The sequence below is a fragment of the Dendrobates tinctorius genome, unplaced genomic scaffold (assembly GCF_039654945.1).
Source record: "Dendrobates tinctorius isolate UK_male_01 unplaced genomic scaffold, ASM3965494v1 ptg000019l, whole genome shotgun sequence".
Taxonomy (NCBI): Eukaryota; Metazoa; Chordata; class Amphibia; order Anura; family Dendrobatidae; genus Dendrobates; species Dendrobates tinctorius.
In genome coordinates, this window is record NW_027361687.1 from 25,815,982 (window position 1) to 25,837,449 (window position 21,468).

The 21,468-nt window shown below is 48.8% G+C and overlaps 1 protein-coding gene across 2 annotated transcripts in view; it reads right to left on the reverse strand.

The window, feature by feature from the left end:
- The window catches only part of DISP2 (dispatched RND transporter family member 2), a 136,320-nt gene that overhangs the window by 43,287 nt on the left and 71,565 nt on the right, over positions 1 to 21,468 (reverse strand). For both annotated transcript variants that reach the window (XM_073566725.1, XM_073566724.1), the window contains exon 2: positions 20,204 to 20,644. In XM_073566725.1, the coding sequence (XP_073422826.1) occupies positions 20,204 to 20,644 (441 nt within the window). The remainder of the gene's footprint in view (positions 1 to 20,203; positions 20,645 to 21,468) is intronic.

Consider the following 21,468-nt stretch of genomic DNA (forward strand, 5'->3'; position numbering starts at 1 on the left):
GCGAGGGGAATGTAGTGGTCTGGGTCAATGTACCAGCAGATTCATCGAGCAGTGGCTGGGCATCAGTGCACTTGTGTCGCCCCCAGGAGTACGGTCGCCACAGTGGCATTACCTTCTTCCTAGGGAGTGTGATGTCATGCTTGGGAGCAACGAACGATCTCTCTAGCAGGTTAACTGATTGGGCGGCGTTATTCCCACGAGTCATGACCCTCCAAACAGCGTTCATGAAGGCAAAGTGTTTGTTTTACGTGGACAGTATGGTTGCAAAGCTGAACCTTAAAGGAATGTCCAGAAGGGCACCACCAGGAGTGGAGCCTACGGTTAAATTCGACTCCACCTGGGAAACCTCAACCATGCCAGCTACAGAACAGATGCACACATTGCAAGCTTAATTCCGTTAACGAACGAGACTCCGTCATGCCTCGCGGTCCGAGTCCGGCTTACTAGAGGGACACGTGAGGCTCTGGCACATGAGATTGGCCAATAACTGGTGTGTTATGCCCTTACATGTCCGTGGCTGCATGTGCGCTACACTGAAAAGGCCAGCGTTTGTCGCTTACAGGTGCAGATAACCCGCTGAACAACGTTAGTGATGGGGATCACTGATTACAATTATTACCCGCGAACGATGATTTCCCAGTAAGTGCAGGTCAACCGCAGTTCTGGAATTAGGCCTAACCGTCATTCCTGAAAAAATGAAAAACTTACGTGTGCAAACCACAGGTGCTGTAGCTTGCTTAACAGCTCGCCAGCCGTTCTCACGCCCAGTATGGATTACACGTGATTGCACAAAGGTTAGAAAGGGTACCGTATCCCCAGATAACATGTATGGATAGCGTACACATTCAAAATATATGTCTATACATCAGGAGGCAGGCTCAGACGGTGTTAGGCCCAGTATGGATTGCACGTGATTGCACAAAGGTTAGAAAGGGTAGCGTATCCCCAGATAACATGTATGGATAGCGTACACATTCAAAATATATGTTTATACATCAGGAGGCAGGCTCAAACGGTGTCAGGCACAGTATGGATTTGACGGCCCAGACTACACAGCGGAGGAGCAGGGAGAGGTAAAGATTGCAAATGCTGGGGCCCTGCCCAAGCAAGGGGGGCCCACTCGTGGGCGTTGGTACTGGCACTGGGCCCCTCATAGTACGGCGGTGTGTCTGACGGCAGGTGTGCACCACCACCGTCAGAGACACTTGATTGCACTATGAGGGACCCTGTGCCAGTGCCCGCGCCCAAGAGTCGGCCTACCCACCTGTCCAGGGCAACGGCACTCGCACGGTGTCGTGCGCTAGGTGGTGACCCCGGCCATGGGGGGGGGAGGCAGCACAGTTAGGGAGTTTTAGAAAGTGGCATATGTTGATGTTGGACATTCAGCTGATGCAAAAGGTGAAATAGGTCAAGTCCCAGGAAGAGGTGGACCAAAGCAAGCCATTTTTCTGTCACCCTATGTGTCATCAGGGGAAGGTGGGACAAAATCCTTGGAAACCCATGCGTGGTTCATTTTAATGAAGGTTAGATCATCCACATTTTGGGTTGACAGACGGGTCCTTTTTTCTGTCAGGATTGATCCAGCTGCACTGAAGACTCTTTCCGATAGCACACTTGCAGCTGGGCAAGCGAGCTCCTGTAAGGCATATTGTGCCAATTCAGGCCAGGTGTACAGTTTAGCGGCCCAATAGTCAAAGGGGAATGACCTGTGTGGGAGAACATCGATATGGGAGGAAAAGTAGTTTGTAACCATAGTTGACAACTGCTGTCTCCTGTCACTTTCCATCGATGCAGTATTACCAGTTGTGTGAGCAGTACTTGAAAAATCAGTCCACAACATTGTCATGAAACCCCTGTCTCCAACGCCACTTCTGCTGTGTGCACCACGAACACCTCTGCCAAGCTGACCCCGGCCCGTACGGCTCGTGTGAGAACCATCACCGCTGCTGTGTGCTGGGAATGCCTCAAGCAACCGATTTACCAGAGTTGCTTGTTTATTAGCCAATATTAGGTCAAGGTTCTCCTGTGGCATGATGTTTTGTAATTTGCCTTTATAGCGTGGATCCAGGATGCTGGCCAACCAGTAGTCGTCATCGTTCATCATTTTGGCAATGCGGGGGCCCCTTTTTAGGATCTGCAAGGCATAATCTGACATGTGGGCCAATGTTCCCGGTGTCAATGATGCACTGCGAGTGCTGGTTGGAGGAGCACTTTCTGGCAAATCCACATCCCTCCAGTCACGCACAAACCCTGTACCATAATTTTTGAGGAAGCACTGCACCACCAGGTTCAAGGTGTGAGCCAAGCAAGGTATGTGGCTGAGTTTTGAAAGGGCTATGGCTGCCACAAAATTACGCCCGTTATCACTAACTACCTTGCCTGCCTCAAGATGTACACTGCCCAGCCATGACTCAGTTTGCCGCTGAAAGTACTCGGCCAGCACCTCGGCGGTGTGTCTGTCTCCCAAACACATCATCTGCAACACAGCCTGCTGACGCTTTCCACTAGCTGCTCGATAGGGGGACACCTCGTGTGCAACAGTGGCAGCTGCAGATGGAGTGCTCGTACGACTGCACTCTGTGGACGAGCTTTCGCTTCTGGAGGAGGAGGAGGAGGGTCGAGCGCCTACAGCCAACTGTTTCCTATACCGTGGGCTAGGCAGCACTGTCCCACCACCGCTGTCCCCTGTGGACCCTGCATCCACCACATTAACCCAGTGCGCAGTGATAGACACGTAACGGCCCTGGCCATGCCGACTGGACCATGCATCAGTTGTGAGGTGCACCTTTCCGCTCACTGACTGCTTGAGTGCATGGACAATGCGGTCTTTCACATGATGGTGGAGGGCTGGGATGGCTTTGCGAGAGAAGAAGTGGCGACTGGGTAGGTCATAGCGTGGTACTGCATAGGCGCTTTCCACCAACCGAAAGGGCATCATCTCAAACGAGATTAGTTTGGCAATGTGGGCGTTCAAACCCAGTGTACGCGGAAGAGAGACTGAGTACTTTCTTGACCTACTCATAGTGTCTGGGAGGGTGAGCTGGACTTGAGAGCTGCATATGGTGGAAGTAGCGGTGGACAGGGCGGACTGAGAGAGGGTTGATGATGGTGATGGAGTTGGTGTTCTTTCTGATGGCCTAGAATCAGTCTTTCGTTGATATAACAGTGGGATTCCCTGACTGCTGTGGCCTTGCAACGACACCTCAACATTTGCTGCTGTGCTAACCGGTGGGCTTACAGTGGGGGAAACAATGTAGCGTTGCTGACTACCTTCGTTGTGATCAGTTGCACATGTGGCACTTGAGGTTTGATGTTGTGTCCACGCTTGCAAGTGCATGGTGTTTAAATGTCTAAGCATGCAACTGGTATTCAAATTTTTCAGATTTTTCCCTCGGCTAAAGGTCTTTGTGCACTTCTTACAGATAACCTTGGCCTGATCATGAGGATTTTGTTAAAAAAAGTGCCACACTGCACTCTTCCTACTTTGGCAGACATTTTGCGGCCTAGCACGCTGTGATCTTTTGACCCTCTGGACAAGCTGTCCAGCAACTCTTTTGATTTTTGGAACCTGTGTTTGGAGTGCTCCGGGCCTGCCAGATAACAGCTGTTGCGATGTCGATGTCTGCTGTGGATGCTCCTCCTCCTCATCTGAGCTATTGGAAGCAGCACCCTCTTCCCCCAATGGATGACAATCTGGGTCAACAACTGGGTCAACCATCACCTCCTCTTCAATGTCTTGTGCACCTTCCTCTGTGTCACCGTGTATGGTGGTATAGTGTGCGGGAAGGGGCACCTGAGTCTCATCAGGTTCAGAATCTGCCTCTGTACACTGCGAGGACAATGTAGTGCTCTGAGTGAATGTACCAGCAGAATCATCCATCAGCGGCTGTGCATCAGTGCACTCCATGTCAGATTCATCTTGGCCTGGGTAATTCACCATTTCACTTGATAATCCAGGCATGGTATGTGAAAACAGCTCCATGGAGTAATCAGTAGTATGGCCTGCGTCATCCTTCAATCTTGGTTGGGGTGAAGGACACAAGGAAAGGTGTGGTTCATGAACATGAGCCTCCAATGACGACTCAGTGCTTTTACTTTTTACAACTGAAGAAGAGGAGGCGATAGAGCTGGAGGCTGAGTCAGCAATGTAAGACAAAACTTTTTCCTGATGCTCTGGCTTTAAAAGCGGTTTGCCAACTCCTAGAAAACTAAGCCTTCGAAGCCTTATGTAGCCAGACGATGACGCAGGCTCAACACCTCCTGCATTCGGTCCTATTTTGCTCTTGCCACTACCATCAGATCCACCACCAACACCATCATTACCAGCTGCCAACCCCCGCCCAATTCCACGGCCTCTTCCACCAGCCTTCCTCATTTTTGGTAGAAATGTAGACAAAATCCAACAAACTATATAGTAATGTAAAACAAGGTACAAGGTGTCTATAGGACAGGGGAGATTTTGAATTTCTGCTCACACTAGTGGACACTGGACACTTTTGGATTGTGTGAGGCCCACTGAATATCTGAGCACTATGTCACAGGCTCGATGGCACAGCTGTGACCAAAGTGACTAGAGGATAAGTGAGATTTTGAATTTCTGCAGACACTTGTGGACACTGGACACTTTTGGATTGTGTGAGGCCCACTGAATATCTGAGCGCTATGTCACAGGCTCGATGGCACAGCTGTGACCAAAGTGACTAGAGGATAAGTGAGATTTTGAATTTCTGCAGACACTTGTGGACACTGGACACTTTTGGATTGTGTGAGGCCCACTGAATATCTGAGCGCTATGTCACAGGCTCGATGGCACAGCTGTGACCAAAGTGACTAGAGGATAAGTGAGATTTTGAATTTCTGCTCACACTAGTGGACACTGGACACTTTTGGATTGTGTGAGGCCCACTGAATATCTGAGAGCTATGTCACAGGCTCGATGGCACAGCTGTGACCAAAGTGACTAGAGGATAAGTGAGATTTTGAATTTCTGCAGACACTTGTGGACACTGGACACTTTTGGATTGTGTGAGGCCCACTGAATATCTGAGCGCTATGTCACAGGCTCGATGGCACAGCTGTGACCAAAGTGACTAGAGGATAAGTGAGATTTTGAATTTCTGCATACACTTGTGGACACTGGACACTTTTGGATTGTGTGAAGCCCACTGAAAATCTGAGCGCTATGTCACAGGCTCGATGGCACAGCTGTGACCAAAGTGACTAGAGGATAAGTGAGATTTTGAATTTCTGCAGACACTTGTGGACACTGGACACTTTTGGATTGTGTGAGGCCCACTGAATATCTGAGCGCTATGTCACAGGCTCGATGGCACAGCTGTGACCAAAGTGACTAGAGGACAAGTGAGATTTTGAATTTCTGCTCACACTAGTGGACACTGGACACTTTTGGATTGTGTGAGGCCCACTGAATATCTGAGCGCTATGTCACAGGCTCGATGGCACAGCTGTGACCAAAGTGACTAGAGGATAAGTGAGATTTTGAATTTCTGCAGACACTTGTGGACACTGGACACTTTTGGATTGTGTGAGGCCCACTGAATATCTGAGCGCTATGTCACAGGCTCGATGGCACAGCTGTGACCAAAGTGACTAGAGGATAAGTGAGATTTTGAATTTCTGCTCACACTAGTGGACACTGGACACTTTTGGATTGTGTGAGGCCCACTGAATATCTGAGCGCTATGTCACAGGCTCGATGGCACAGCTGTGACCAAAGTGACTAGAGGATAAGTGAGATTTTGAATTTCTGCAGACACTTGTGGACACTGGACACTTTTGGATTGTGTGAGGCCCACTGAATATCACAGCGCTATGTCACAGGCAGAAATTGGCTAGTGTATCACAAACTACAAGGTGTATGTAGAATTGGGCAGAGTAGGAATCTCCCTAGAGTGCAGGTCTGTAAGAACGGAACATGTCCTCGACTTATTCTCACAGAGTGACACAGATAGCTTCACTGTGGCTGTGATAACAGCCGTTACATGGTACTGTGTGAGGAGCGTACACCGCTGTATGGTGTGAAAAAATGCACGCTCAGTACCTCAGCAGGACAAAAAAAAAAAATTGGGATTGCTTTTAAAAAAGCAGTTTGCAGCTCAGTACCTCAGCAGGACAAAAAAAAAAATTGGGATTACTTTTAAAAAAGCAGTTTGCAGAGCAGTGGGTAAACAGCAATGCAGCTGTCAGACTCAGGAAGCCTTAGAAGGCAGCCCAACAACCAACATCAATGATACACCACAATATAGCCTCCCCTTGCACTGCACACACAGTGACTGGTGTGTTGTACAGGCACAATCGCTAGCAGCAGAAGCAGTTTTTTTTTCTTCTTCCCTGCCTAACACTCTCCCTACAGAATCAGCAGCAACCTCTCCCTATGCTAAGATCGGCAGAAGTAAGATGGCGGTCGGCATGCACGCCCTTTTATACCCCCTGTGACGCCCACCAAAGCAAGCCAATCACTTGCATGCCCTTCTGAAAGATGGTGGTGACCCGTGCCTATGTCATCACGTTGCCCACAGTGTCCGTGGATCCTGATTGGCTGAAAAAGAGCGCAAAACAAACTTTTGAAATGCGACTTTGGCGCGTAAGTCGCCGACCTCGTGGCCGACCTCATCCTAGGGTCGGGTTTCGTTTCATGAAACCCGACTTTGCCAAAAGTCGGGGACTTTTGAAATTTTTCGACCCGTTTCGCTCAACTCTACATATGACGCATTGCCTGTCCTATGCAGTTGTGGAGCCATATTACATATGATGCATTGCCAGTCCCGTGCCGTTGTGGGGCTGTATTACATAAGACTCATTCTCCGTCCTATGCAGTAGTGGGGCCATATTACATATGACGCATAGCCCGTTCCGCACAGTTGTGGGCTGTATTACATATGACGCATTGCCCGTCCTGTGCAGTTGTGAGACTGAATTACATATGATGCATGGCCTATCCGTGGAGTTGTGAGGACATATTACATATGACATATTACCCATCCCGTGCAGTTGTGGGGCCGTATTACATATGACACATTACTCGTTCCGTGCAGTTGTGGGGCTGTATTAAATATGACTCATTGCCTGTCCCGTGCAGTAGTGGAGCTGTATTACATATGACGCATGGCCCGTCCTGTGCAGTTGTGGGACTGAATTACATATGATGCATGGCCCATCCCGTGGAGTTGTGGGGCCGTATTACAATTGACTAGAGTTGAGCGAAACGGGTCGAAAAATTTCAAAAGTCGCCGACTTTTGGCAAAGTCGGGTTTCATGAAACGAAACCCGACCCTAGGATGAGGTCGGCCACGAGGTCGGCGACTTACGCGCCAAAGTCGCGTTTCAAAAGTTTGTTTTGCGCTTTTTCAGCCAATCAGGATCCACGGACACTGAGGGCAACGTGATGACATAGGCACGGGTCACCACCATCTTTCAGAAGGGCATGCAAGTTATTGGCTTGCTTTGGGGGGCGTCACAGGGGGTATAAAAGGGCGTGCATGCCGACCGCCATGTTACTCATGCTGATCTCAGAATAGGGAGAGCTGCTGCTGATGATGATTTTGTAGGGAGAGCGTTAGGCAGGGAAGAAGACACCAAAAACTGCTTCTGCTGCTAGCGATTTTGCCTGTACAACACATCAGTCACTGTGTGTGCAGTGCAAGGGGAGGCTATATAGTGGTGTATCAGTGGTGTTGGTTGTTGGGCTGCCTTCTAAGGCTTCCTGACATTCCTGCATTGCTGTTTACCCACTGCTCCGCAAACTGCTTTTTTAAAAGCAATCCCAATTTTTTTTTTTGTCCTGCTGAGAAGAAAAAAAACTGCTTCTGCTGCTAGCGATTTTGCCTGTACAACACATCAGTCACTGTGTGTGCAGTGCAAGGGGAGGCTATATAGTGGTGTATCAGTGGTGTTGGTTGTTGGGCTGCCTTCTAAGGCTTCCTGACATTCCTGCATTGCTGTTTACCCACTGCTCCGCAAACTGCTTTTTTAAAAGCAATCCCAATTTTTTTTTTTGTCCTGCTGAGGTACTGAGCGTGCATTTTTTCACACCATACAGCGGTGTACGCTCCTCACACAGTACCGTGTAACGGCTGTTATCACAGCCACAGTGAAGCTATCAGTGTGTCACTCTGTGAGAATAAAACGAGGACATGTTCCGTTCTTACAGACCTGCACTCTAGGGAGATTCCTATTCTGCCCAATTCTACATACACCTTGTAGTTTGTGATACACTAGCCAATTTCTGCCTGTGACATAGCGCTGTGATATTCAGTGGGCCTCACACAATCCATAAGTGTCCAGTGTCCACAAGTGTGTGCAGAAATTCAAAATCTCCCTTATCCTCTAGTCACTTTGGTCACAGCTGTGCCATCGAGCCTGTCACATAGCGCTCAGATATCAGTGGGCCTCACACAATCCAAAAGTGTCCAGTGTCCACAAGTGTCTGCAGAAATTCAAAATCTCCCTTATCCTCTAGTCACTTTGGTCACAGCTGTGCCATCGAGCCTGTCACATAGCGCTCAGATATTCATTGGGCCTCACACAATCCAAAAGTGTCCAGTGTCCACAAGTGTGTGCAGAAATTCAAAATCTCCCTTATCCTCTAGTCACTTTGGTCACAGCTGTGCCATCGAGCCTGTCACATAGCGCTCAGATATCAGTGGGCCTCACACAATCCAAAGGTGTCCAGTGTCCACAAGTGTCTGCAGAAATTCAAAATCTCCCTTATCCTCTCGTCACTTTTGTCACAGCTGTGCCATCGAGCCTGTCACATAGCGCTCAGATATTCATTGGGCCTCACACAATCCAAAAGTGTCCAGTGTCCACAAGTGTCTGCTGAAATTCAAAATCTCACTTATCCTCTAGTCACTTTGGTCACAGGCACAGCTGTGCCATCGAGCCTGTCACATAGCGCTCAGATATCAGTGGGCCTCACACAATCCAAAAGTGTCCAGTGTCCACAAGTGTGTGCAGAAATTCAAAATCTCACTTATCCTCTAGTCACTTTGGTCACAGGCACAGCTGTGCCATCGAGCCTGTCACATAGCGCTCAGATATCAGTGGGCCTCACACAATCCAAAAGTGTCCAGTGTCCACAAGTGTCTGCAGAAATTCAAAATCTCCCCTGTCCTATAGACACCTTGTACCTTGTTTTACATTACTATATAGTTTGTTGGATTTTGTCTACATTTCTACCAAAAATGAGGAAGGCTGGTGGAAGAGGCCGTGGAATTGGGCGGGGGTTGGCAGCTGGTAATGATGGTGTTGGTGGTGGATCTGATGGTAGTGGCAAGAGCAAAATAGGACCGAATGCAGGAGGTGTTGAGCCTGCGTCATCGTCTGGCTACATAAGGCCTCGAACGCTTAGTTTTCTAGGACTTGGCAAACCGCTTTTAAAGCCAGAGCATCAGGAAAAAGTTTTGTCTTACATTGCTGACTCAGCCTCCAGCTCTATCGCCTCCTCTTCTTCAGTTGTAAAAAGTAAAAGCACTGAGTCGTCATTGGAGGCTCATGTTCATGAACCACACCTTTCCTTGTGTCCTTCACCCCAACCAAGATTGAAGGATGACGCAGGCCATACTACTGATTACTCCATGGAGCTGTTTTCACATACCATGCCTGGATTATCAAGTGAAATGGTGAATTACCCAGGCCAAGATGAATCTGACATGGAGTGCACTGATGCACAGCCGCTGATGGATGATTCTGCTGGTACATTCACTCAGAGCACTACATTGTCCTCGCAGTGTACAGAGCCAGATTCTGACCCTGATGAGACTCAGGTGCCCCTTCCCGCACACTATACCACCATACACGGTGACACAGAGGAAGGTGCACATGACATAGAAGAGGAGGTGATGGATGACCCAGTTGTTGACCCAGATTGGCATCCATTGGGGGAAGAGGGTGCTGCTTCCAATAGCTCAGATGAGGAGCATCCACAGCAGACATCGACATCGCAACAGCTGTTATCTGGCAGGCCCGGAGCACTCCAAAGACAGGTTCCAAACATCAAAAGAGTTGCTGGACAGCTTGTCCAGAGGGTCAAAAGATCACAGTGTGCTAGGCCGCAAAATGTCTGCCAAAGTAGGAAAAGTGCAGTGTGGCACTTTTTTGAACAAAATCCTCATGATCAGGCCAAGGTTATCTGTAAGAAGTGCGCAAAGACCTTTAGCCGAGGGAAAAATCTGAAAAATTTGAATACCAGTTGCATGCTTAGACATTTAACCAGCATGCACTTGCAAGCGTGGACACAACACCAAACCTCAAGTGCCACATGTGCAACTGATCACAACGAAGGTAGTCAGCAACGCTACATTGTTTCCCCCACTGTAAGCCCACCGGTTAGCACAGCAGCAAATGTTGAGGTGTCGTTGCAAGGCCACAGCAGTCAGGGAATCCCACTGTTATATCAACGAAAGACTGATTCTAGGCCATCAGAAAGAACACCAACTCCATCACCATCATCAACCCTCTCTCAGTCCGCCCTGTCCACCGCTACTTCCACCATATGCAGCTCTCAAGTCCAGCTCACCCTCCCAGACACTATGAGTAGGTCAAGAAAGTACTCAGTCTCTCTTCCGCGTACACTGGGTTTGAACGCCCACATTGCCAAACTAATCTCGTTTGAGATGATGCCCTTTCGGTTGGTGGAAAGCGCAGCTTTCCGCGAACTCATGGCCTATGCAGTACCACGCTATGACCTACCCAGTCGCCACTTCTCTCACAAAGCCATCCCAGCCCTCCACCATCATGTGAAAGACCGCATTGTCCATGCACTCAAGCAGTCAGTGAGCGGAAAGGTGCACCTCACAACTGATGCATGGTCCAGTCGGCATGGCCGGGGCCGTTACGTGTCCATCACTGCGCACTAGGTTAATGTGGTGGATGCAAGGTCCACAGGGGACAGCGGTGGTGGGACAGTGCTGCCTAGCCCACGGTATAGGAAACAGTTGGCTGTAGGCGTTCGACCCTCCTCCTCCTTCAGAAGCGAAAGCTCGTCCACAGAGCGCAGTCGTACGAGCACTCCATCTGCAGCTGCCACTGTTGCACATGAGGTGTCCCCCTATCGAGCAGCTAGTGGAAAGCGTCAGCAGGCAGTGTTGCAGATGATGTGTTTGGGCGACAGACACACCGCCGAGGTGCTGGCCGAGTACTTTCAGCGACAAACTGAGTCATGGCTGGGCAGTGTACATCTTGAGGCAGGCAAGGTAGTTAGTGATAACGGGCGTAATTTTGTGGCAGCCATAGCCCTTTCAAAACTCAGCCACATACCTTGCTTGGCTCACACCTTGAACCTGGTGGTGCAGTGCTTCCTCAAAAATTATCCGGAGTTAACAGCCCTGCTCCAGAAGGTGCGAAGACTGTGCGCGCACATCCGCCAGTCGCCTGTACACTCCGTTCGTATGCAGAAGCTGCAGCGATTGCTCCACCTTCCCAACCACCGCCTCATTATCGACATTGCAACAAGGTGGAACTCCACCCTGCACATGGTGGAGTGGCTGTGCGAGCAGAGGCAGGCCATAATGCATTTGTGGGAGGATACACGGCCAGGCACTTTGAGAGCAGACATGGAGTTGACCGGTGTGCAGTGGTCGAAGCTGAAAGACCTCTGTAAAGTCCTTCAGTGTTTTGAGGAATGCACACGGCTGGTAAGCGCAGACGACGCCACCCTAAGCATGAGCATCCCACTTATGCGTCTGCTCATGCAAACTATGACGCACCTTAAGGAGCAGGCTTCTGCAGCCAATGTTGATGAGGAGGAAGAGGAGGAGGGAATCCTTGATGACATTCAGCCATTGTCTGCTCAGGGACCTCTCCTGGACGAGGTGGAGGAAGAAGAGGAGGAGGAGGAGGATGATGGGGATGATTACTTAGGGGAGGAGGATGCATCTCGTGGGGCAAGTGAAAATGTTGGCGTGGCAAGGTCTGGTACAGGGTTTGTGCGTGACTGGAGGGATGTGGATTTGCCAGAAAGTGCTCCTCCAACCAGCACTCGCAGTGCATCATTGACACCGGGAACATTGGCCCACATGTCAGATTATGCATTGCAGATCCTAAAAAGGGACCCCCACATTGCCAAAATGATGAACGATGACGACTACTGGTTGGCCAGCATCCTGGATCCACGCTATAAAGGCAAATTACAAAACATCATACCACAGGAGAACCTTGACCTAATATTGGCTAATAAACAAGCAACTCTGGTAAATCGGTTGCTTGAGGCATTCCCAGCACACAGCAGCGGTGATGGTTCTCACACGAGCCGTACGGGCCAGGGGCAGCTTGGCAGAGGTGTTCGTGGTGCACACAGCAGAAGTGGCGTTGGAGACAGGGGTTTCATGACAATGTTGTGGACTGATTTTTCAAGTACCGCTCACACAACTGGTAATACTGCATCGATGGAAAGTGACAGGAGACAGCAGTTGTCAACTATGGTTACAAACTACTTTTCCTCCCATATCGATGTTCTCCCACACAGGTCATTCCCCTTTGACTATTGGGCCGCTAAACTGGACACCTGGTCTGAATTGGCACAATATGCCTTACAGGAGCTCGCTTGCCCAGCTGCAAGTGTGCTATCGGAAAGAGTCTTCAGTGCAGCTGGATCAATCCTGACAGAAAAAAGGACCCGTCTGTCAACCCAAAATGTGGATGATCTAACCTTCATTAAAATGAACCACGCATGGGTTTCCAAGGATTTTGTCCCACCTTCCCCTGATGACACATAGGGTGACAGAAAAATGGCTTGCTTTGGTCCACCTCTTCCTGGGACTTGACCTATTTCACCTTTTGCATCAGCTGAATGTCCAACATCAACATATGCCACTTTCTAAAACTCCCTAACTGTGCTGCCTCCCCCCCCCATGGCCGGGGTCACCACCTAGCGCACGACACCGTGCGAGTGCCGTTGCCCTGGACAGGTGGGTAGGCCGACTCTTGGGCGCGGGCACTGGCACAGGGTCCTTCATAGTGCAATCAAGTGTCTCTGACGGTGGTGGTGCACACCCGCCGTCAGACACACCGCCGTACTATGAGGGGCCCAGTGCCAGTACCAACGCCCACGAGTGGGCCCCCTTGCTTGGGCAGGGCCCCAGCATTTGCAATCTTTACCTCTCCCTGCTCCTCCGCTGTGTAGTCTGGGCCGTCAAATCCATACTGTGCCTGACACCGTCTGAGCCTGCCTCCTGATGTATAGACATATATTTTGAATGTGTACGCTATCCATACATGTTATCCGGGGAAACGGTACCCTTTCTAACCTTTGTGCAATCACGTGCAATCCATACTGGGCCTAACACCGTCTGAGCCTGCCTCCTGATGTATAGACATATATTTTGAATGTGTGCGCTATCCATACATGTTATCCGGGGATACGGTACCCTTTCTAACCTTTGTGCAATCACGTGCAATCCATACTGGGCCTAACACCGTCTGAGCCTGCCTCCTGATGTATAGACATATATTTTGAATGTGTACGCTATCCATACATGTTATCTGGGGATACGGTACCCTTTCTAACCTTTGTGCAATCACGTGCAATCCATACTGGGCGTGAGAACGGCTGGCGAGCTGTTAAGCAAGCTACAGCACCTGTGGTTTGCACACGTAAGTTTTTCATTTTTTCAGGAATGACGGTTAGGCCTAATTCCGGAACTGCGGTTGACCTGCACTTACTGGGAAATCATTGTTCGCGGGTAATAATTGTAATCAGTGATCCCCATCACTAACGTTGTTCAGCGGGTTATCTGCACCTGTAAGCGACAAACGCTGGCCTTTTCAGTGTAGCGCACATGCAGCCACGGACATGTAAGGGCATGACACATCAGTTATTGGCCAATCTCATGTGCCAGAGCCTCACGTGTCCCTCTAGTAAGCCAGACTCGGACCGCGGGGCATGACGGAGTCTCGTTCGTTAACGGAATTAAGCTTGCAATGTGTGCATCTGTTTTGTAGCTGGCATGGTTGAGGTTTCCCAGGTGGAGTCGAATTTAACCGTAGGCTCCACTCCTGGTTGTGCCCTTCTGGACATTCCTTTAAGGTTCAGCTTTGCAACCATACTGCCCACGTAAAACAAACACTTTGCCTTCATGAACGCTGTTTGGAGGGTCATGACTCGTGGGAATAACGCCGCCCAATCAGTTAACCTGCTAGAGAGATCGTTCGTTGCTCCCAAGCATGACATCACACTCCCTAGGAAGAAGGTAATGCCACTGTGGAGACCGTACTCCTGGGGGCGACACAAGTGCACTGATGCCCAGCCACTGCTCGATGAATCTGCTGGTACATTGACCCAGACCACTACATTCCCCTCGCACGCTACACGGCCTGAATCTGACCCTGATGAAACTCAGGTTACCCTTCCCATATACAGTTCCATCTTACACGGTGACAAAGAGGAAGCTGCAGATGAAAGTGCAGGTTCGGCCCACCCGCCATCAGACACACCACCGTACTATCAGGGGCCCTGTGCCAGTGCCGTCGCCAACGAGTGGGCCCCCCCTGCTTGCTCAGGATCACAGCACTTGCAAAGTTGAAATACTGTGCAGTGAGATGGAAGATGGGGACGACGAGGAGTCCAGACAAGTACAGGGATTCCCTAGCGAGGAGACTTATTTGATTGTTTTCAATGTTGGGACAGCAATTTTTGGGGAGCACTATACTCTGGAGAATGATAGATGGGGCCCACCATACACTGGAACATTCCAAAGGTGGACATCAGACACTGGAGCAGCATTTACAGGGCCCATTATACACTAGAGCATTAGAAATGGGGCCCATTATGTTTGGAGCATTATTTGGGCCCATAAGACAGTGGAGCTTCATCCATGGGGACCAACATATACTGTAGCATTATGTGGAGCTCATCATATACTGTTTCAAACATTATATGTGACCAATGATTCTGTATGGAGAAATAGATGGGCCTCGTCATGAGATGTAAAAAGTGAAGTATTTTTCATTGTACTATACCGCTATTTCTCTGCCGTATCGGAGCATGATGAGTTGTGGTATGTGTTAAAGGGGCGCTCTTTCGCCCAGGGCACATGAAAACCTGCAGCCAGCCCTCCCCCCCCACAACTTTAGCCAAATAACCCCCATTTTTCAGTGCGTAACTTGTATTATGAAGTTAATTAAGGTTGACAAGCTTAAGTAAGAAGAATTGATGTTTTTGGCATTCAAATGGGCACTGTAGGTGTGTTTCCTGTCCTCCTCTCACTGCCGACTTTTATTCCCCATTGACTTACATTGGGTTTCGTGTTTCGGGACGACCCCGACTTTTCCCTATAATCGGACGATCTTGTTCGACCCGACTTTTGGAAAAGTCGGGTTTCACGAAACGAAACTCGACCCTAAAAAAACAAAAGTCGCTCAACTCTACAATTGACGCATTGCCCGTCCCATGCAGTAGTGGGGCCATATTACATCTGACATATTGCCCGTTCCGTGCAGTTTTGGGGCCATATTACATATGACATATTGCCCATTCCGTGCAGTTGTGGGGTCGTAGTACATGAAACGCATTACTCGTCCCGTGCAGTAGTGGGGTCGTATTACATATGCCGCATTGCCCATCCCGTGCAGTTATGGGGCCGTATTACATATGACACATTACTCGTCCTGTGCAGTAGTGGGGCCGTATTACATATCGCATATTGCCCGTCCCATGCAGTTATAGGGCCGTATTATATAAGACGCATTGCACGTCCTGTGCAGTTATGGGGCCATATTACATATGACGTATTGCCTGTCCCATGCAGTTGGGGGACCATATTACATATGACACAAGGCCCGTCCCATGCAGTTGTGGGGCCATATTACATCTGACATATTGCCCGTTCCGTGCAGTTTTGGGGCCATATTACATATGACATATTGCCCATTCCGTGCAGTTGTGGGGTCGTAGTACATGAGACGCATTACTCGTCCCGTGCAGTAGTGGGGTCGTATTACATATGCCGCACTGCCCATCCCGTGCAGTTATGGGGCCGTATTACATATGACACATTACTCGTCCTGTGCAGTAGTGGGGCCGTATTACATATCGCATATTGCCCGTCCCATGCAGTTATAGGGCCGTATTATATAAGACGCATTGCACGTCCTGTGCAGTCATGGGGCCATATTACATATGACGCATTGCCTGTCCCATGCAGTTGTGGGACCATAATACATAGGACACAAGGCCCGTCCCATGCAGTTGTGGGGCCATATTACATATGACATATTGCTCGTCCCGTGCAGTTGTGGCACCGTATTATATAAGACGCATTGCCCGTCCCGTGCAGTTGTGGGGCTGTATTACATATGACGCATTACTTGTCCAGTGCAGCAGTGGAGCCGTATTACATATAACGCATTGCCCATCCCATGCAGCTGTGGGGCCATATTACATATGACATACTGCCCATCCTGTGCAGTTGTGGGACCGTATTATATAAGACGTATGCCCGTCCCGTGCAGTTGTGGGGCTGTATTACATATGACACAATGCCGATCCCATGCAGTTCTGGGCCGTATTACATATTACGCATTGCCCATCCCGTGCAGTTGTGGCGCCATATTACATATGATGCATTGTCCGTCCTGTGCAGCTGCGGGGTCGTACTACATATAACATATTGCCCGTCCCATGCAGTTATGGGGCCGTATTACATATGATATATTGCCCGTGGTGTCATGGGGTCGTATTACATAAGAGGCATTGCCCATCCTGTGCAGTTATGGGGCCGTATTACATATGACGCATTACTCGTCCTGTGCAGTAGTGGGGCTTTTATACATATGACGCATTGCCCGTCCTGTGCAGTTGTGGTGCCATATTACATATGATGCATTGCCCGTCCCATGCAGTTGTGAGGCCATATTACATATGACGTATTATCCGTCCCATGCAGTAGTGGGGCCGTATTACATATGACGTATTGCTCGTCCCATGCCGCTGTGGGGCTGTATTACATAAGACTCATTGCCCGTCCTGTGCAGTAGTGGGGCCACATTACATATGACGCATAGCCTGTCCCACGCAGTTGTGGGCGGTATAACATATGACACATTGCCCGTCCTGTGCAGTTGTGGGACTGAATTACATATGATGCATGGTCCATCCCGTGCAGTTGTGGGGCCATATTACATATGACATATTGCCCATCCCTTGCAGTTGTGGGGCCGTTTTCCATATGACACATTACTCGTTCCGTGCAGTTGTGGGGCTGTATTACATATGACTCATTGCCCTCCCCGTGCAGTAGTGGGGCCGTATTACATATGACGCATGGCCCATCCCGTGCAGTTGTGGGGCTGTATTTCATATGACATATTGTCCATCCCGTGCAGTTGTGGGGCTGTATTACATATGATGCATTACTCATCCCGTGCAGTTGTGGGGCCGTATTACATAAGATGCATTGCCCGTCCCGTGCAGTTTTGGGGCCATATTATATATGACTCATTGCCCATCCCGTGCAGTTGTGGGGCCATATTACATATGACATATTGCCCATTCCGTGCAGCTGTGGGGTCGTAGTACATGAGACGCATTACTCGTCCCGTGCAGTTATGGGGCCGTATTACATATCACACATTACTCGTCCCGTGCAGTAGTGAGGCCGTATTACATATGGCATATTGCCCGTCCCATGCAGTTATGGGGCCGTATTACATAAGACGCATTGCTCGTCCTGTGTAGTCATGGGGCTGTATTACATATGACACATTGCCCGTCCCGTGCAGTTGTGGGGCCATATTACATATGACATATTGCCTGTTCTGTGCAGTTGTGGGGCCGTATTACATATGACTCATTGCCCGTCCCATGCAGTTGTGGGGCTGTATTACATATGACACAAGGCCAGTCCCGTGCAGTTGTGGGACTGTAATACATATGACGCACTGCTCGTCCCGTGCAGCTGTGGGGCCATATTACATATGATGCATTGCCTGTCCCATGCAGCTGTGGGGCTGTATTACATATGATGCACTGCCCTTCCCGTGCAGTTGTGGGGCCATACTACATATGACATATTGCCTGTTCTGTGCAGTTGTGGGGCCGTATTACATATGACTCATTGCCTGTCCTGTGCAGTTGTGGGGCCATATTACATATGACACAAGGCCAGTCCCATGCAGTTGTGGGGCTGTATTACATATGACGCACTGCCCGTCCCATGCAGTTGTGGGGCCATATTACTTATGACATATTGCCCCTCCCGTGCAGTTATGGGACTGTAATACATAAGGCTAGGTTCACATTGCGTTAGGGCATCCGTGGGGCCATATTACATATGATATTGCCTGTCCCGTGCAGTTGTGGAGCCGTATTACTTATGACATATTGCCCCTCCCGTGCAATTATGGGACTGTAATATATTAGGCTAGGTTCACATTGCGTTAGGGCATCCGTGGGGCCATATTACATATGATATTGCCCGTCCCATGCAGTTGTGGGGCCGTATTACACATGACGCATTGGCCGTCCCGTGAAGTTGTGGGGCAATATTAGATATGACGTATTACCCGTCCCATGCAGTTTTGAGGCCATATTACATATGACGTATTATCCGTCCCATGCAGTAGTGGGGCCGTATTACATATGACGTATTGCTCGTCCCATGCCGCTGTGGGGCTGTATTACATAAGACTCATTGCCCGTCCTGTGCAGTAGTGGGGCCATATTACATATGACGCATAGCCTATCCCACGCAGTTGTGGGCGGTATAACATATGACACATTGCCCGTCCTGTGCAGTTGTGGGACTGAATTACATATGATGCATGGCCCATCCCGTGCAGTTGTGGGGCCATATTACATATGACATATTGCCCATCCCTTGCAGTTGTGGGGCCGTTTTCCATATGACACATTACTCGTTCCGTGGAGTTGTGGGGCTGTATTACATATGACTCATTGCCCGCCCCGTGCAGTAGTGGGGCCGTATTACATATGACGCATGGCCCATCCCGTGCAGTTGTGGGGCTGTATTTCATATGACATATTGTCCATCCCGTGCAGTTGTGGGGCTGTATTACATATGATGCATTACTCATCCCGTGCAGTTGTGGGGCCGTATTACATAGGATGCATTGCCCGTCCCGTGCAGTTTTGGGGCCATATTATACATGACTCATTGCCCGTCCCGTGCAGTTGTGGGGCCATATTACATAGGACATATTGCCCATTCCGTGCAGCTGTGGGGTCGTAGTACATGAGACGCATTACTCGTCCCGTGCAGTTATGGGGCTGTATTACATATCACACATTACTCGTCCCGTGCAGTAGTGAGGCCATATTACATATGGCATATTGCCCGTCCCATGCAGTTATGGGGCCGTATTACAAAAGACGCTTTGCTCGTCCTGTGCAGTCATGGGGCCGTATTACATATGACTCATTGCCCGTCCCATGCAGTTGTGGGGCTGTATTACATATGACACAAGGCCAGTCCCGTGCAGTTGTGGGGCTGTAATACATATGACGCACTGCTCGTCCCGTGCAGTTGTGGGGCCATATTACATATGATGCATTGCCTGTCCCGTGCAGTTGTGGGGCTGTATTACATATGACGCACTGCCCTTCCCGTGCAGTTGTGGGGCCATATTACATATGACATATTGCCTGTTCTGTGCAGTTGTGGGGCCGTATTACATATGACTCATTGCCTGTCCTGTGCAGTTGTGGGGCCGTATTACATATCACACAAGGCCAGTCCCATGGAGTTGTGGGGCTGTATTACATATGACGCACTGCCCGTCCCGTGCAGTTGTGGGGCCATATTACTTATGACATATTGCCCCTCCCGTGCAGTTATGGGACTGTAATACATAAGGCTAGGTTCACATTGTGTTAGGGCATCCGTGGGGCCATATTACATATGATATTGCCTGTCCCGTGCAGTTGTGGAGCCGTATTACTTATGACATATTGCCCCTCCCATGCAATTATGGGACTGTAATACATTAGGCTAGGTTCACATTGCGTTAGGGCATCCGTGGGGCCATATTACATATGATATTACCCGTCCCATGCAGTTGTGGGGCCGTATTTCCAGTCCCGTGCAGTTGTGGGGCCGTATTACATATGACGCATTGGCCGTCCCGTGAAGTTGTGGGACAATATTACATATGACGTATTACCCGTCCCGTGCAGTTGTGAGGCCATATTACTCGTCCTGTGCAGTTGTGGCGTATTGGTAATATTTACCTTACAGTTACTACATGATGCTGCACTGGCTGTGTTGCCCTCTGGTCATTTGCCCACTGCTTCCAGATACAGTCCGTAGTCTGATGGGAGACATCCGTGGAGGTATTAACACTGGAATGGTGAGAGCACAGCGTTTTCCTATCCTCATGCCCTGGCAGTTGGGGTACGGTGTAACTTAATTTGCGCTCTTGATGACTGCAGTGGCAGCACTTTTGATGTTGATGTGCGTCACCTCCACAAGGTGACAACTGTCCATTGGATCTGCCCATTGTAGGTTGGTGGTAGTGACTAGATATAGACAGGTGGTCTTTAGTGAAGTTGGGTGACTCATTCAGAAAACAATGGTGGCCCTTCGGTAGAGCTGATGTATTTGGGGTGATGTTATCCAGTCCTGTTCTCTCTTTTCCACTGTCTTCATAATTTTGTACATCTTTTAGATTTCTGGGAAGAGAGTAAAGAATTATCAGATAGTTTCAAAAACATTTTTTTAGAAGGGGGGAGTCTATGGTGGTCATGGAATGGTAAAAATTACCTAAAAATATGATTAGCCACGTCAGTCCGATTATGGTAATACCAAATATGCAACCGTTTTTTTCTATTTAAGTGAAAAAAAAATTGAATATTGTCAAACACATTTTTTTTACTTTATGTCGCCATTCTCCAAGATTCAAAACATTTTTATTTTTCGGTTGATGGGGCCAAGAGAGGGCTTGAGTTGCGGGCACCGGCGCACGTTCCATTTAATGTTGTTAGAGAGGGTCACTTAATTGGTTAATAGCTGCATCAGGAAGTCGGTAACAGTTGTGCCTCTTAGAAACAGATACTGCTTTTTTTTAAAAAATTAAGACATAAAAAAAAACTTAATACATAAGCAAATTTGGTTTTGCTGCTTATATAAAATTCCAATCTGTCAAAATATAGAATTACTTAACCCATACAATAAACTGTGTAATGCAAAAACAAAACAAAATGCCATAATTGGGTTTTTTGGCCACCGCACCTCCACCAAAAAGTAACTCACAGTGGAATCATAAAAACGTTAGCTCACTATACAAAAATACAGCTCCAAAAAACAAAAGTAATAAAAGTTGCTTTTTATTAGTTTTTTTAATCAATAAACAAGTATTGAGATAATATATCTATAACTATTACAAAGTCATACTTCTCAGAAAATGGCAACAAGAACCAAATGTATTTTGTCTTTTGCATTTTATTTTTTATAAATTTCTGATTTTTTTTTCACCCTTTAAAAATAAAAATTGTGA